This window comes from Carya illinoinensis, chromosome 2, assembly GCF_018687715.1.
Source record: "Carya illinoinensis cultivar Pawnee chromosome 2, C.illinoinensisPawnee_v1, whole genome shotgun sequence".
Lineage (NCBI taxonomy): Eukaryota > Viridiplantae > Streptophyta > Magnoliopsida > Fagales > Juglandaceae > Carya > Carya illinoinensis.
Window position 1 is genome coordinate 24,099,739 of NC_056753.1, and position 15,188 is coordinate 24,114,926.

The window sequence follows — 15,188 nt, forward strand, 5'->3', positions numbered from 1 at the left end:
AATGCAAATCCAATGACAAATTTGGCTAATAGAGTCCAAAATTAGTTCATATTGGATTATGCAGATTCAAAAAATATGACTTTTAATTACAGTAATTTATCATTGAAGGTCATATTTAGTGTTCACTATAGATATACCAAATTGATTAAAAAATATTTTCCCTCTCCCTATTCTCCCTCTCCCGAACACATTTACCCGTTTCTTCCTCCCACAGTATTTCCCCTCCATTTTAGCTCCCTCGTTTCTCTCTTCCATTTCTCCATTCCACCAATCCGTCACAGCACTGTTGTAGCTTTCACTCCTTCACTCCATCTCCATCTCTCTCTCTCTCTCTCTCTCTCTCTCTCTCTCTCTCAAGGTTTGTGCCAGTTTTCTCCTCTCTGCAATTCCTTTTGGAACCAGACCTGGAGCCAGAACATGAACCGGAATAGGTACGTCTCGTGTTTCCAAGTCTGAATCATAGATCTCTATTTCAAGTGTTTTTTGGTTCCTCTATTGTGAGTTTGATGCAGGTTCTTGGTTTTTTTCCTTGCAACCCCTTCATTTCTCTATCTCTCTCCTTTCAAGTAAGCACAAATACCCTCCTATTTCAATCTTCAGTTGTTTGCAACCTCAGTTTGTAATTTGCTTAAATTTTTTCATAATTTGTCTGTGACTATGCTTAAATTGTTGAGTAATTTACTTAATCCTTGGTATCACGGTTGGTAATGGGAATCCAATTGATGCCGCAATGCCCCATTACTCGTATAACACTCTCAAAATATAGATTAGCTCACCTCTACACTAAGAATTAGCTCTCACTGAAATTGGAACCCATCTAGCTTGTTGTCGAGGCATATAATTGCCCCTGAACCATGAAACTTGTTAAAAATAAAAAGAGCCTAGAAGCTGAAGATTACATATTGCAGTTTGACCGTATTTTGTTTCTCCCCTCCAAACATTTTTCATTTGCAACATGATTATTTCTCCCCTCCAAGCACTTTCTTTCTTTCTTTTTGATTAGCAAAAATTAATCTACTTAAGCTTAGTTGACATTAGTTAATGAAAATACATTAACATATGCATCATCAATGCACTGGCACTAAAGCTTGTTTGCACATCACCTTTCTTTTGTCTCTAGTCTTGCACCTTTCTTCCCTTTTAATTTTTTGGAATTAGGTGTAAGTGAAATTTTATTTTTTACATCTGTATTGTTCTGTTTTCTTTTGTTCATCGTTAGTTAGACAAGAACATAAATTTGGAATGTTGGGATAGTTAATTTGTAGACCCTTACTAAATGGAAGGAACAAATTCACCAGCGGTTTAATGCTATGTAAATTGAGAACAAAAAAAATAGAGCAAAGGCCTGTTTGGTAACAGTGTTCCTCTTTTCCATTAAACTGAAAATAGAGTTATGCAGAGGATTCGTGTGGAACTTGATATGGACAATTTAGTGCATTGTTTGGTTTGCATTTTTGAATTATTTTATTAGATTAAGCCAAATTCAATGCAGCAACACCAATTGCTAACCCCACTCAAACGATCCCAGCAAAAAACTTTTGAAATAGGCATGTGATAGCTTTAATTTCTTCTAATGGTTTATATGCGAAGAGAGTTTCTGTCCAACTTTCTCTCATGTATAGAGCTATCCTCGATGAAACTCTCTCTCATATATGTATAGAGCTTTGTTAATTTCTGTCCAAGTTTTTGTCCAGCATATGGTTTTTAGTTACTTGAATTTGACCCTTCCAATCTCAAACAACTACTCCAACCAAAATGTCAGCAAATTTAATTCTTTTCCATAATCATTCTTTTTTTTTTTTCAAATCTTCCAAATTTATTTTCTCTTTTTTCATAAATGATTCCTTCTAAACTAGATTTAATGTGCAGGAAATTTTTTATTCTTCCTTTTTACACCATGATTTAATTTGCAGGTAAATTTGATTAGACTGCTGAAGCTGTGCAACTGACATTGCTGAACCTCTTTGATAGAAAATATAGTAAATATAATTGTTGGATAGAAGAAAGTTTGGCAAAAGAAGATGGTTTGACGGGAAATTTTGTAAATATGATTGTTGGATAAAAGAAAGTTTAGCAAAAAAATATACTTGAATGGTAAAGATAGAAATTTCATTTCTAATTAAGAAATTTATATAGAATTTTAAATGTGTTTAATTAGACTTTTATGGTTATTACCATTAAATGACCATTGAAAATATGTTTTTTTAACCAATAATTTAATTAGAATATGATTACTAATTAAAATATGATCGGTAGAATGATAAAATTAAATAAATAAAAAATTTTAAAAAAAATAAAATTAATATAATGTTATTATATAATGAATAGAGATAATCCAACGTGGATATTTGATGTGAATGGAATAGCCAAAATTAAATTCTTCTTATATTATTTTATTATTATATAATAAATAAATGGATAATCCAATGTGAAAATTTGATGTGAATGGAATAGCCAAAACTAAAATTTTCTCATACTAACTAAAACTTGGGTTTGGCTTTGGCTATTCCGATGAAAATGCTCTAACATATATATATATATATATATAAAGACTAACAAATATTAAAAAGTAATTAATAAATTAGCAGCAATTTTATAAATCCTGGCAAAACTTCTTATTTAGAGGCACAAAAAATAAGCATCGGCAATAATATATATTTACTGGCGCATACAAAAATGCCAAAAATGTAAATGTTGACACAACTTAATATTTACCCCCACAACAATATAAATGCTGGCAAAACTTTTTATTTATCGACGTAAAAAATAAGCGCCGACAATAATATATATTTACTAGCGCATACAAAAATGTTGAAAATGTAAACACCAACACAACTTATTATTTATCGGTGCAAAATATATTTACCGACGCATGCAAAAATGCTGGAAATATAAATGCACAACTTATTATTTACCATTGCAAAATTAATAAATTAGCAGCGATTTTATAAACACTAGAATAGTTACATATTTCTACCGGCACAACAATATAAATATTAGAAAAACTTTTTATTTATTGGCGCAAAAAAAAACGTGCCTGCAATAATATATATTTACCCGCGCATACAAAAATTCCAAAAATATAAATGTGGGTAAATTGAGTTTTTTTTTTGTAGAGAGCTAGAGAGAGAGAGAGAGAGAGAGAGAGAGAGAGAGAGAGAGAGATCGGGCAAGTATCAAGAAAAAAAATAACGTGATTCACTCATACAGGCGTATTGTTTAATTTGCTGCAACTCATACCTGTCAGTTCCTCATTCGCGGGGTGTAAAACATGGTATCTCATCCAACTGGCTGGTAGCACCTCCCTTAGCTCTAGGAAAGGAGGAATTTACATGTGAGAACACGGAAAAGAATTAAATTGAATGTTGGTATAGGTATAAAAATAATTGTTATGATGATACCTTAATTCTCGAAGATCCAATAATGATTTCTGTTGAGAATTTTGACTAATTAGCAATTGAATGTTTGTTAGTGATAGGCTGCCTTTGCCAAGCAATGAGGACGTGGAAGGATCTATAAACTCCTCTACTCCCTCCACAAACACACACCTTAAAACCCGTCGAGAGTCACCTTAAAAATAGCCATAGAAGGACTCGGTCTCTCTCCATGAATTCATACCTCATTCTTCTTCTATGTTCCCACAACTCTCTCTCTCTCTCTCTCTCTCTCTCTCTCTCTCCAACCAAAACTCCCAACGCACCCAACATTTGTTTTCCCACGTTGGTGCTGAAGAAAGTCCATGAATGAATGATATTACCTTCCTACGTACTGCATGTAGGAGGATTTAGTTGTAATTTGTTTTGACACATGATATTCGGCTTCGCTTCAAATTTTCCAGTAATTGAAATGCAACACCATTTTCTTGGCAGAGGAGAACTTTTTCTTCCTCAAATGCTAGTACGACATGGTTTTTCCTTTCGCCAAATGGTGTATTCTCTCTAACAATAAGAAGCCTTGTGTATTTTTTAAAGATTTCCATGATTTAGAGGTTTGTGTCATAATTAAGCATCATTATCTATCAAGAAAGAGACTAGAATAAAAGGGAAGCATTGCCAAATACAAGAAGAAAAAGAACATTGAATTGGTATAGTAGAAGATAATGGCGTCCCTATCCAGCCAACCATCAAAGAAGAACATGCGCAGCGCAAGAGGTACTTCTGACAGTTCTCAGGGAAGTCGTAATTCCAATGGGCAAACTGTTAAATTTGCAAGACGAACTTCAAGTGGGCGGTATGTCAGTCTGTCGAGAGAAGATCTTGATATGTCGGGAGAATTTTCTGGGGACTACATGAATTACACAGTACACATGCCACCGACGCCCGACAATCAGCCCATGGACACATCGGTGGCCGCCAAGGCTGAAGAGCAGTACGTTTCAAATTCTCTTTTCACGGGAGGATTCAATAGCGTAACTCGTGCACATCTCATGGATAAGGTGATCGAGTCGGAGGTGAGTCATCCTCAAATGGCTGGAGCCAAGGGCTCTGCCTGTTCCATGCCAGCATGTGACGGCAAGGTGATGAAAGATGAGAGAGGAGCTGACGTGATCCCTTGTGACTGTAGGTGTGTGCTATTCTTTCCTATATAACACATTGTCGGCCAATGATTAATCTCACTAAATTTTTATGCAGCTGAATTATATGCATGCTGAGAATATATAGATCTAGTTAGGAATAAGATGACTAAAACAATGCTATGTTGAAACGTATTGTCTAGGTTTAAGATTTGTAGAGACTGCTTCATGGATGCCCAAAAAGGAAATGGTTTATGCCCAGGTTGCAAGGAGCCATACAAAGCCGAAGACTATGATCAAGACGATCCACAAGATTTCTCGAGTGGAGCACTACCATTGCCAGCCCCGAATGGCACAAAGAGGGACCCCAAAAATATGTCTATGATGAAGAGGAACCAAACCGGAGAATTTGATCACAATAGGTGGTTGTTTGAGACAAAAGGCACCTATGGCGTTGGAAATGCCTATTGGCCCCAAGATGACATCTACGATGATGAGGATGATGAAGGTTTCAAAGGGGGTATGATGGAATCAATGGATAAACCTTGGAAGCCCCTAAGTCGAAGAATGCCAATTCCAGCCGCCATTATCAGTCCTTACAGGTTAATTAACACATCAATTTCCAAGTTGAACTTTTTCTACATGGGATTACTCTACTAGAATAATTGATCATGATGGTACGTATATATACTTAATGAAGAAGAATTTGACATAATGCAGGTTACTAGTCTTTGTCCGTCTAGTGGTCCTATGTTTCTTTTTGCATTGGAGGCTGTCACATCCAAATGAAGATGCAGTATGGTTGTGGTTGATGTCAGTGGTGTGTGAGGTGTGGTTTGCCTTCTCATGGGTCCTAGACCAGGTTCCTAAGCTTTGCCCCATCAATCGATGCACAGATCTTCAAGTCCTCCACGACAAGTTTGATATGCCATCACCCGCCAATCCCACCGGTCGCTCTGACCTTCCTGGTGTTGATCTATTTGTGTCCACGGCTGATCCTGAGAAAGAACCGCCACTTGTCACTGCCTGTACCATCCTTTCAATTCTAGCCGTTGATTACCCAGTGGAAAAGATTGCATGTTATGTTTCTGATGATGGTGGCGCCCTCCTTACCTTTGAGGCCATGGCCGAGGCTGCAAGCTTTGCTGACTTATGGGTTCCATTCTGTCGAAAGCATAATATTGAGCCAAGAAATCCTGAGACTTATTTCAGCTTAAAAGTTGACCCAACCAAGAACAAAAGCAGGTTGGATTTTGTGAAGGATAGGAGGAAGGTGAAGAGAGAGTTTGACGAGTTCAAAGTAAGGATAAATGGGCTTCCAGACTCGATTAGGAGGAGATCAGAAGCATTCAACGCCAGGGAAGAAATGAAGATGTTGAAGCACATGAGGGAAAGTGGAGCAGACCCATTGGAGGCCGTAATGAAGGTCCAAAAAGCCACATGGATGGCTGATGGTACCCACTGGCCTGGTACTTGGACTATGCCTGCTAGTGAACATGCCAGAGGTGACCATGCAGGAATTCTTCAGGTATAAACTTAGCTTGCATAGATAACAACTTTGTTTGTTCGATAATTCATGTGTATGTATATATATATGATATTAGGCCATGTTATAGTTTGTAACTTTTTGTATATTTTCTTTGCAAACTATCAATATTAGCTTATTTTAGGAAAAATTATTGTATAGGTCGTTAGGTTTGACGTTTTTTCAAACTAACCCCTAGTGTTAAAATAAAATAAAATTAAAAAAATCAAACTAATTCAAATTTACAAACTTAAACTATCAAAAAGTTTAAAAATTAAATAAATAAAATTAAAAACATTAGAAAACTATAAAGATCAAAAAGTAATTTTTTTTAAAAAATAAAAACTTAAGTGAAAATACACAAATAAACAAACGGACCTCTAATGAGGCCCTCGTGGGTAGCCTCCATTGGACGACAACAGGGTTGCCCAAAACGGGCAACCATGTGTGTGGCCCAGATTGATCCACCCATGTAGTAGCCAACGATGGCCATCCATCAGGCAACCCAGATTGACCTCAGATTGCTCACCCGTGAGAGTCACCCCTCGTGAGGGACCCGGTTTATTTATTTATATTTATATATATATATATATATATATATATTTAACTTTTGTTTTTAGCTTTTCAATATTACGTTTTATTTGTTTAGTTTCTTTTTAGGTTTATATTTTTAATTATTAAATTGAATTATTTCATTTATTTATTTATCTTTATTTTTATAAATTTGTACGTATGTTTTTTAATTTTCAAATTTTTAATTTTTTTAATATTCAGTCTGACATGACATTGTCGACTATAAATATTTAACATACTTCCATTTGTGATTAGTCAGGACGGGGCAAATAAGTGCCACACCATTAACTTGTCTTAATGAATTAATAAGAGATATGGGAAGATTTAAACCAATAATTAATGTGAAAAGATATTTGTAGTCATTAAGTAGATAAATATCGTATATCTTTTTTTTAAAAAAGAGTAAATATAAGACTTACAAGAAAAAAATTTAATTTTTTATTATTAAATTTTACTCATTTTTAAAATGAATATGCAGCCTTTACGTATATTCATAATTAATTAATTTTTTCTTAATGATTGTGTGTACGTAGGACTATGATTTCAAATTTTTATGTAACATGTAGCCATTACTGATTTGCATAGACTAAACAATGCACAGGTGATGTTGAAGCCCCCTAGCTGTGATCCACTAATGGGAGAGGCCGACGAAAGGATCATAGACTTCTCCGATGTGGACATACGTCTTCCCATGTTCGTATATGTTTCACGTGAGAAACGACCAGGCTATGATCACAATAAGAAGGCCGGTGCCATGAATGCCCTTGTGCGAGCATCTGCCGTCCTCTCCAATGGCCCATTCATTCTCAATCTTGACTGTGACCACTACATCTACAACTGCAGAGCTATCCGTGAAGGAATGTGCTTTATGATGGACCGAGGAGGTGAGAACATTTGCTATATCCAATTCCCACAAAGATTTGAAGGCATTGATCCTTCTGATCGGTATGCCAACCACAATACCGTGTTCTTTGACGGCAACATGCGCGCCCTCGACGGAGTGCAGGTGATTTTTTTTTTTTTTTTTTTTAATGCATATTGGATAGAAGTAATTTATAGTAGTACTTTGTTTAGAAGTTTGGGATTTACGCAACCCTGAATCATGACTACTATGCAGGGCCCAGTTTATGTGGGAACAGGTTGCATGTTTAGGCGGTTTGCCTTGTATGGCTTCGACCCACCAAAAACCGATGAGATTTCGCAGAGCACTGACTCTGAGATGCACACCTTAAAGGCCAATGACTTTGATCCTGATCTTGATGTGAATAGACTACCCAAGCGTTTTGGAAATTCCATAATGCTATCCGAATCCATACCTATAGCTGAGTACCACGGCCGCCCACTGGCTGATCATTCTGCAGTCAAGTATGGTCGGCCTCCTGGTATTCTAAGGGCACCACGCGATCCTCTTGATGCCACGACTGTTGCTGAAGCTGTCTCTGTCATTTCTTGTTGGTATGCCTTTCAATTAAAAAAAAAAAAGGATCAGAGAACATATATTTTGTACAATACCTTAACACAATAACTAACATGATTAGTACGTTGCATGTTACATAAACAGGTACGAGGATAAGACTGAATGGGGGGACCGAGTGGGTTGGATTTACGGTTCGGTCACGGAAGATGTTTTGACAGGTTACCGAATGCACAACCGTGGGTGGCACTCAGTCTACTGCATCACCAAGCGTGATGCATTTCGCGGGTCAGCTCCGATCAACCTCACAGATAGACTCCACCAAGTGCTCCGTTGGGCTACAGGCTCCGTTGAGATTTTCTTCTCTAGAAATAATCCCTTGTTGGCTTCGAGGCGTCTGATGCTTCTCCAGCGTCTGGCATACCTTAACGTTGGCATTTATCCCTTCACCTCTTTATTCCTTATTGTCTATTGCTTCCTCCCCGCACTCTCTCTAATCTCTGGAAACTTCATCGTGCAAACTCTAAGCGTGGTGTTCTTGGTCTACCTACTAATAATAACAGTGTGCCTCATTTCGCTAGCCATCTTGGAAGTGAAATGGGCTGGTATAGGATTGGAAGAGTGGTGGAGGAATGAACAGTTTTGGCTCATTTCTGGAACCAGTGCACACTTGGCTGCTGTGGTGCAGGGGCTGCTCAAAGTGGTTGCTGGGATTGAAATATCCTTCACTTTGACTTCAAAATCGGCAGGAGAAGACGTTGATGACATCTTTGCAGACTTGTACCTTGTGAAATGGACTTCGTTGATGATTCCACCAATTGTAATTGCAATGGTGAATATAATTGCCATTGCCATTGCATTTTCAAGGACGATCTACAGTACAGTTCCTCAATGGAGCAAGTTCGTTGGTGGAGCATTCTTTAGCTTTTGGGTGTTGGCTCATCTGTATCCTTTTGCCAAAGGTTTGATGGGGAGGAGAGGAAAGACACCAACGATTGTGTTTGTTTGGTCAGGTCTCATTGCAATCACACTTTCTTTGCTTTGGATTGCCATTAGTCCCCCAAAAGCAAGCTCAACAGAAGCTAACGGAGGAGGGTTTCAATTCCCTTGAAACCTTGACTTCAAACCTCCGCCCTTTTGGTCCATCTTTCCTTACAACTTACAGGGACAAGTAACTAACTCATGTACGTACGTTAATGCATGCAACTGTAACATATTGGTAAATGACAGAGACAACTTCTTAATTTATTTGTCCATGCAGGTACATTATCAAGTTCCACATTATTATTTTTGGCAAGCATACATATTTTTTGTAAGTGAACAAGCAAGAAATGAAGGATATTCTTCGAAAATATTAATACTTCTTCAAGAGCAGTCGTGCTTTATATTATTGAATTATCATCGATCCCCCCCCCCCCCCCCCCCCCCCCCCCCCCCCCTTTTTTTTTGTAGAAAAATGTAATTCGGTATTTAAATTAAAATCAATGATATATCATATAATTTCTTTGATCTTTCATAGATTTCAAGGGGTAAAATTAGCACAACAAGATCTTTAAGATAGTTTAACATATACTTGTAATTATCATATTGGAATCGGAGCATCATAATATAAGTTTTAGAAATCACAACCACCAAGGTGGTAGTTAAATTGGTATGAGTTAATATTTCATGGCTTCGAGGTCAGAAATTCAAGTCAGGATATAAGTTAAAACCACTTATAATAATAAAGTCTGACTTTTGAATCATGTAATAGGCTTTGGACCAGTTAGATATTTTGGAGGTGTTGTGGTAACGAGCTCGCTTTGGGGCAATAGCTATGGCTCAAACTGAATATTCTGCAGTGAGGAGAGACTCCTATGGTCACGTCCAAGAAGGATTGCTACGATGGTCGCCCGCACTTCCTATTTGCTTGAGGGGGGAAAAAAATTGAAATCATAAACACAATTTTTGCATGCCCAAACATTTTAAAACCAAAATAAAATAAATTAATAAAGGGAAAGTAATCTTGCACTCTCAAACAATTGAGGTTTTACATTTGGCATTCCAAACTATTAAAATTGAGGCATTGCAGTATTAGAATTACAAAAAAATAAAAATAAAAATAAAAAAAAATAACACTTGCATTCTAGTTGATTTTTGACAATTTTGAAAGTTTGACTTTAATGGAATATGAAATTTGACAGATTTTTATAATTTTTTGTAAATATCAGTTTTAATAATTTTGGATATGATGCAAAATAAAAACAGTGAGGTGGCAAAATAATAATTTTTTCTAATAAATATATAAACAAATAAATAGTAAAAATGGAGCGAGAGCTAAACATGGGCTTGAACTGGGCCGTTAAAATTAAGCTTATCAATAATTGTGGACAGATAAGGCCCAGTAGGTTTTGCTTCCCAGTGCTATAAAGTCCTCTCTCCCTCTCAAACTTCCCCTCGCCCGTAGTCTTCTCTGTCGCCGTTTGCTCATCTCTACTTCGCTGGTTCGTTCTCCTTTTTTAGTCACTTTTACCCATTGAATCTGTTTGTATCTGATTGCGCTGATTACCATTTGTAAATCTCTGTTTCGTTAATTAGGGTTTTGTTACTTTAAATCTGACAATTTGAGCTTTTTACACATGAGAAACTTGATCTTCTGTTTTATGCTCTCTGTGAACATACACTTGGTTGCCGGGTAAAACTGAGGATATTATTTCTTTCAAAGGTTATGAACTTCTGTATCAATATGAGTCGTATCAGGTTTTATTTTTGTTTTTGTTTTTATTTTTTTGTGAATGGATGATATTTAAGAATCGGAGACTTTGTTTACTCAACAACCAAATATTGATCGGCTTTTTGTCGTTGCGTATGGGGTTTTTTTTTTCAGTGGCAACTTCTTGTTTTTCATGAGTTAAACTTATAAATTATTTTAGGCTACCCACTTATTGAGTCTTATTTTTTTCCTTCAAATTTTTCCAGTCTCTTAGAAATTTGAATATTTGAACTTGTTGGTTCAGATCGGTAAGCGTTTGACGAAGCAGTAAACAGAAGCCAAGATGCAGAACGAAGAGGGAGTTATTACCGAGCTTTACATTCCCAGGAAATGGTATTTAGCATGATGCTATTTTATATTATCATTTTTCTTTAATTTTTATGTTTTTCTAACGTGTTCAGATATGAGGTTTTTATCTAAATTATTCCTTTGGAATGCAGTTCGGCTACAAACAGATTGATTACATCAAAGGACCATGCTTCCGTTCAGATCAACGTTGGGCATTTGGATGAGAATGGCGTGTACAATGGCCATTTCTCCACCTTTGCTCTGTGTGGATTCGTTCGTGCTCAGGTTTTTGTTCTCTCCTCATTTCAGTTTCTAATTCTATAATTTGGTTTGGGTGGTTTAGCTCTAGACCATGGTACTAAGTTTATTTGTACCGACGGGTTGTTGAACATCTCTGCTTGGTTTACGATGTCGAGTGCTTTGAACATTCAAAGCATTGTTTTGAACATGCCTCTAGATATTTTGGGGAGAAAATGGAATATGGCTTTAGATCTTCTAGAAATGTAAGTGCCCATTGTGTTGCTTTTCAGAAAAGCATGATAGTGGCATGCAAAATGCATTTTAGCTCTTCCAGATTTTTGTATTGGTTGAATAAAGAGTCTGTGCCCCATAAGAGTCTGCCACAGAAATTTGTACTACAAAACATTTCTTGGAGTGGATTTTGTTGATAAACACCCATGGGACCTGGAACATTTGAGGATGATCTCTGCCTTATATGTTAAACACTTGGGAGGTGCTTGGTTAAGGCAAGTTTTGCATTTCGATGGCATTGCCTATATCACTACAGTAACACTACTACTAGTATAATGCTGGTTTTGTTAGAAATTTCAGATTTGAATGTTTATTTTTTTTCTAATTTCTTTCACTTTCTACTTATCAAAAAATATTCTCTCTCTCTTCCAGGGAGATGCTGACAGTGCGCTGGATCGTCTCTGGCAGAAAAAGAAAGTCGAAGCTCGACAACAGTAGAGCAAGGGAGAGAGAATATAATTGATTTCTGTTTTTGAAGTTCTGCTTGAGGGTAGAAAAATGTGGTTGAAGGATTTTGACTCCTTTTAGTCAGTTATTATGGAATATTGCAACTTCTTTGAACTGCCATGAATCAAAATGTTTTATGTTACTGTGCTAAGGTACTCAATATCAGATTGCTCTAGTTATTGAGCATTGTTATTCAAATTATATCTTCTTGTTGTGTTGTGGTCAGTGAAGTTGTGCTTTGTGGATTTTTAGGACTAATTAGTGCATCTTTTAATCTTCTATATGAACTTGTCACCTGCGTTTATCGTGGGTTTCAGAGATTTCTAAGTAAATATTGAGATTTGATATGAATAATGTAGCAATTAGGTACAGTCTTGTTGATTAGGAAAAAAAAAAGGTACGGTCTTGTTCCTACAAGATAGCAGACCTCTCATGTTCATTCTGCTGCATGAATTTCCAGCAAGCCTTGCATTTGCAACCCTTCCACTCAAGTTCATCCCCTTGAATAGACAACTCTATCTGCTTACATTCGACTTGAGCAAAGACTTAATGCAAACTGAATTCAGATGTCATTAAATAGAGCTTGAATGGGTTGATAGCAAGGCAAGTGATTCTAGGTGGTACGTGGGAAGAAGATAATGTAAATGATGCGAAGTGGCACCCATGAAGATCACTTTGACAAAATAATGGTTGTGATTTTAGAGTCGTAACGTAACTTCTATTGCTTCTTATTGGGCCTGAAATGTTAGTATTGCCCAAGTGTGGGTTCCCCATCAGTGCCCTCTACCTCGAGTGGCACTCCTTTCTCTATTTTCTTTGTTTCGAAGCGGAGCCTTGAGATAAATCGCCATATCTGTGACAAGTCTCTAGCGTCCCTCAACATTACAATTTTTAAAATCCTTTTAATTTTGAGATTCTAAAGGCAAGTCGTACACCAAATACTTTCTTTTATGAGATTTTGGAAAATAAGGTTGAAGAAGTTGAATAAATAAATTATAAAATTAAAAGAGGGATAGAATATTAATTTTGTTTTAATATTTGAAAAAGTTGAATTATTTTTTATATTTTGTTTGAATGTTTGGAAAAATTAAAATGATTAGATAAAAATGTTGAAAATTTAAAATTAAAAAATATTTGTATTTGAAATGAGATGATAAATGGTTTGAAATTTTTGTGAAACCAGACTAAGTTTTAATTAATATGTGATTTGTCATTTCATCTTAAAGCATCCTCAATGGATTAGCCAAAGCTAAAGGATACTCTTGATGAATGTGAGATGAATTTGACTTTTGACTATTTCATTCACACAAGTATTTCGATCAAAGTTTTGAAATCCGTTCCGGAGACCATTCCGGTCGAGGCACTGGAACGGAATATTTCGGTACCGGTACGTTTTGGTGTACCGTTTCGGGATTAATTATATATTATATATAAATATTTATATGTATATATAAACTAACAATTAATCAAATAAATACATATATATGTAAGTGTGTGATATGTATATGTATATATATATATATAGAAGAATTAAAGATTTATAAAATGAATATATATTGAAAAAAATCATAAACTTGAGTTAAGACACAAAAATAAAGGAAAAAAAATTAAAGAATAAACAGATTATTAAAAGTAACAATACTTCTAGTACACGGAAAGAGGTATTTGAATTCTAAAAGTACAATTTTATTCATTATTTTTCAACTTATTTACAAGAGAGTTTTTTTCTTTCTTTTTTTTTTTTTTTTTTTTTTTTTTTGGACCGGAATTACTATTCCGGCCGGAATACCGGAATTCCGGCCGGAATTGACCGGAACGGCCGGAATTTGACCCGGAACGGAATAGACACCTATCCGGTTCCGGTCACTGTTCCGGCACGAAAAATTCCGGCCATTCCGGCCGGAACGGAACGGTTTTTAAAACCTTGATTTCGATAATATTGAAATAGCTATTTTTTTATTTATATAACAATAAAATAATATAAGATGAATTTAGCTTTGACTATTCACATCAAAGTCCCACGTTAGATTATCCATTTATTCATTATATATATAATGAGTAATTGATAATTAAAACACTTTAATTTTTTTAATTATTAATTTATTTTATTTTATCATATTTTACCATTCTACCTATTATATATTAATTAACAATCATATTCTAAACAAAAAGAAGAAGGTCTGGTATCGTGCATTAATAATTATTTAGAAAAAATAGATATTTACTTGAAAGTAGTTAATTTACTTGAAGTCGTGCCCTCCAAATAGCAAATTTGAAAATAATTTTGGTGTTCACTGTAGTTAAAGTCTAAATATTTGGATTTTAGATAATCCATTGTAATGATATTTTGGGGTCTAATATCTAAATATGTGATGGATTTAGCCTTTGACTAATCCATTGAAAATGCTCATATTTAATATGTATGTGTTTAAATAAAATAATAAAAATGACAAATCACACAATAGTCAGGTGAAAGTGCCTGATGTAGTTATAACAGCTATCTTTAATTTACATCGCAACAACCTTTCAGCTATACTTAGTGTGATGAATATTGATTCCTCATTTTGTACAAGTTCTAATGTGGTTGATGAGTAGGGAATCCTCTTAATATGGCTTTTGGTCGACTTAGCCCATGCATGACCGTTGTTCTCCAAATCTAATTATCAGGGATGTCAGGGAGACCTACTTGAAATGCAACTCTTCAAATTCGAACCCAATCCTCAGAATAATTTGAATTTTAAATGTATCATAGGCTGAGTTAAATATTGGATGGATAAAAAACCCAAATCCCATTCAAATGGATTCCTGATTAACATGAATTTTGACTTTTTTGTATGACACCCACCCCAGCTTTTAGGGTTGAGGGTGAATATTATATTCAAATATATTCATTTCCATGAGAGGATAACTGTAAACATTTAAATATATTCATAAGTCTTAACACGATTTTCAATAAATAAATAAAAATATAGAATTTTTTTACTCATCATTCATACATCACATATTATATTTAATTTTTTTTAATTTTTATTTTATTTATTCTTTTATTTATCATTCATAAATCACATATTTAATAAGAAAAAATTAAAAAAAATTATGTATAGTGTATTTTGTAAATGATAAGTAGAATTTTTTAAAAATAAAA

The 15,188-nt window shown here is 35.2% G+C and overlaps 2 protein-coding genes across 2 annotated transcripts; both read left to right on the plus strand.

Moving 5' to 3' along the window:
- Positions 1 to 3,644: 3,644 nt before the first annotated feature.
- On the plus strand, positions 3,645 to 9,387 carry LOC122300430 (cellulose synthase-like protein D4). The gene is made up of 6 exons (XM_043111082.1): positions 3,645 to 4,563; positions 4,717 to 5,115; positions 5,234 to 6,041; positions 7,213 to 7,617; positions 7,729 to 8,066; positions 8,173 to 9,387. The coding sequence occupies exons 1-6, from the start codon at positions 4,100 to 4,102 to the stop codon at positions 9,134 to 9,136; spliced, it is 3,378 nt and encodes a 1,125-aa protein (XP_042967016.1). The 5' UTR covers positions 3,645 to 4,099; the 3' UTR covers positions 9,137 to 9,387.
- A 1,013-nt stretch (positions 9,388 to 10,400) lies between these two features.
- On the plus strand, positions 10,401 to 12,244 carry LOC122300432 (40S ribosomal protein S21-2-like). The gene is made up of 4 exons (XM_043111083.1): positions 10,401 to 10,508; positions 11,022 to 11,110; positions 11,218 to 11,350; positions 11,969 to 12,244. Exons 2-4 carry the CDS (start codon positions 11,061 to 11,063, stop codon positions 12,032 to 12,034), a joined length of 249 nt encoding a protein of 82 aa, XP_042967017.1. The 5' UTR covers positions 10,401 to 10,508; positions 11,022 to 11,060; the 3' UTR covers positions 12,035 to 12,244.
- Positions 12,245 to 15,188: the final 2,944 nt, after the last annotated feature.

Coding starts and splice junctions, on each gene's coding strand:
- LOC122300430 (XM_043111082.1), top strand. CDS start 4,100: ATGGCGTCCCTATCCAGCCAACCATCAAAGAAGAACATGCGCAGCGCA. Junction 4,564..4,716: donor GTGATCCCTTGTGACTGTAG/GTGTGTGCTATT, acceptor CGTATTGTCTAG/GTTTAAGATTTGTAGAGACT. Junction 8,067..8,172: donor GTCTCTGTCATTTCTTGTTG/GTATGCCTTTCA, acceptor TTACATAAACAG/GTACGAGGATAAGACTGAAT.
- LOC122300432 (XM_043111083.1), top strand. CDS start 11,061: ATGCAGAACGAAGAGGGAGTTATTACCGAGCTTTACATTCCCAGGAAA. Junction 11,111..11,217: donor CTTTACATTCCCAGGAAATG/GTATTTAGCATG, acceptor TTTGGAATGCAG/TTCGGCTACAAACAGATTGA. Junction 11,351..11,968: donor GTGGATTCGTTCGTGCTCAG/GTTTTTGTTCTC, acceptor TCTCTCTTCCAG/GGAGATGCTGACAGTGCGCT.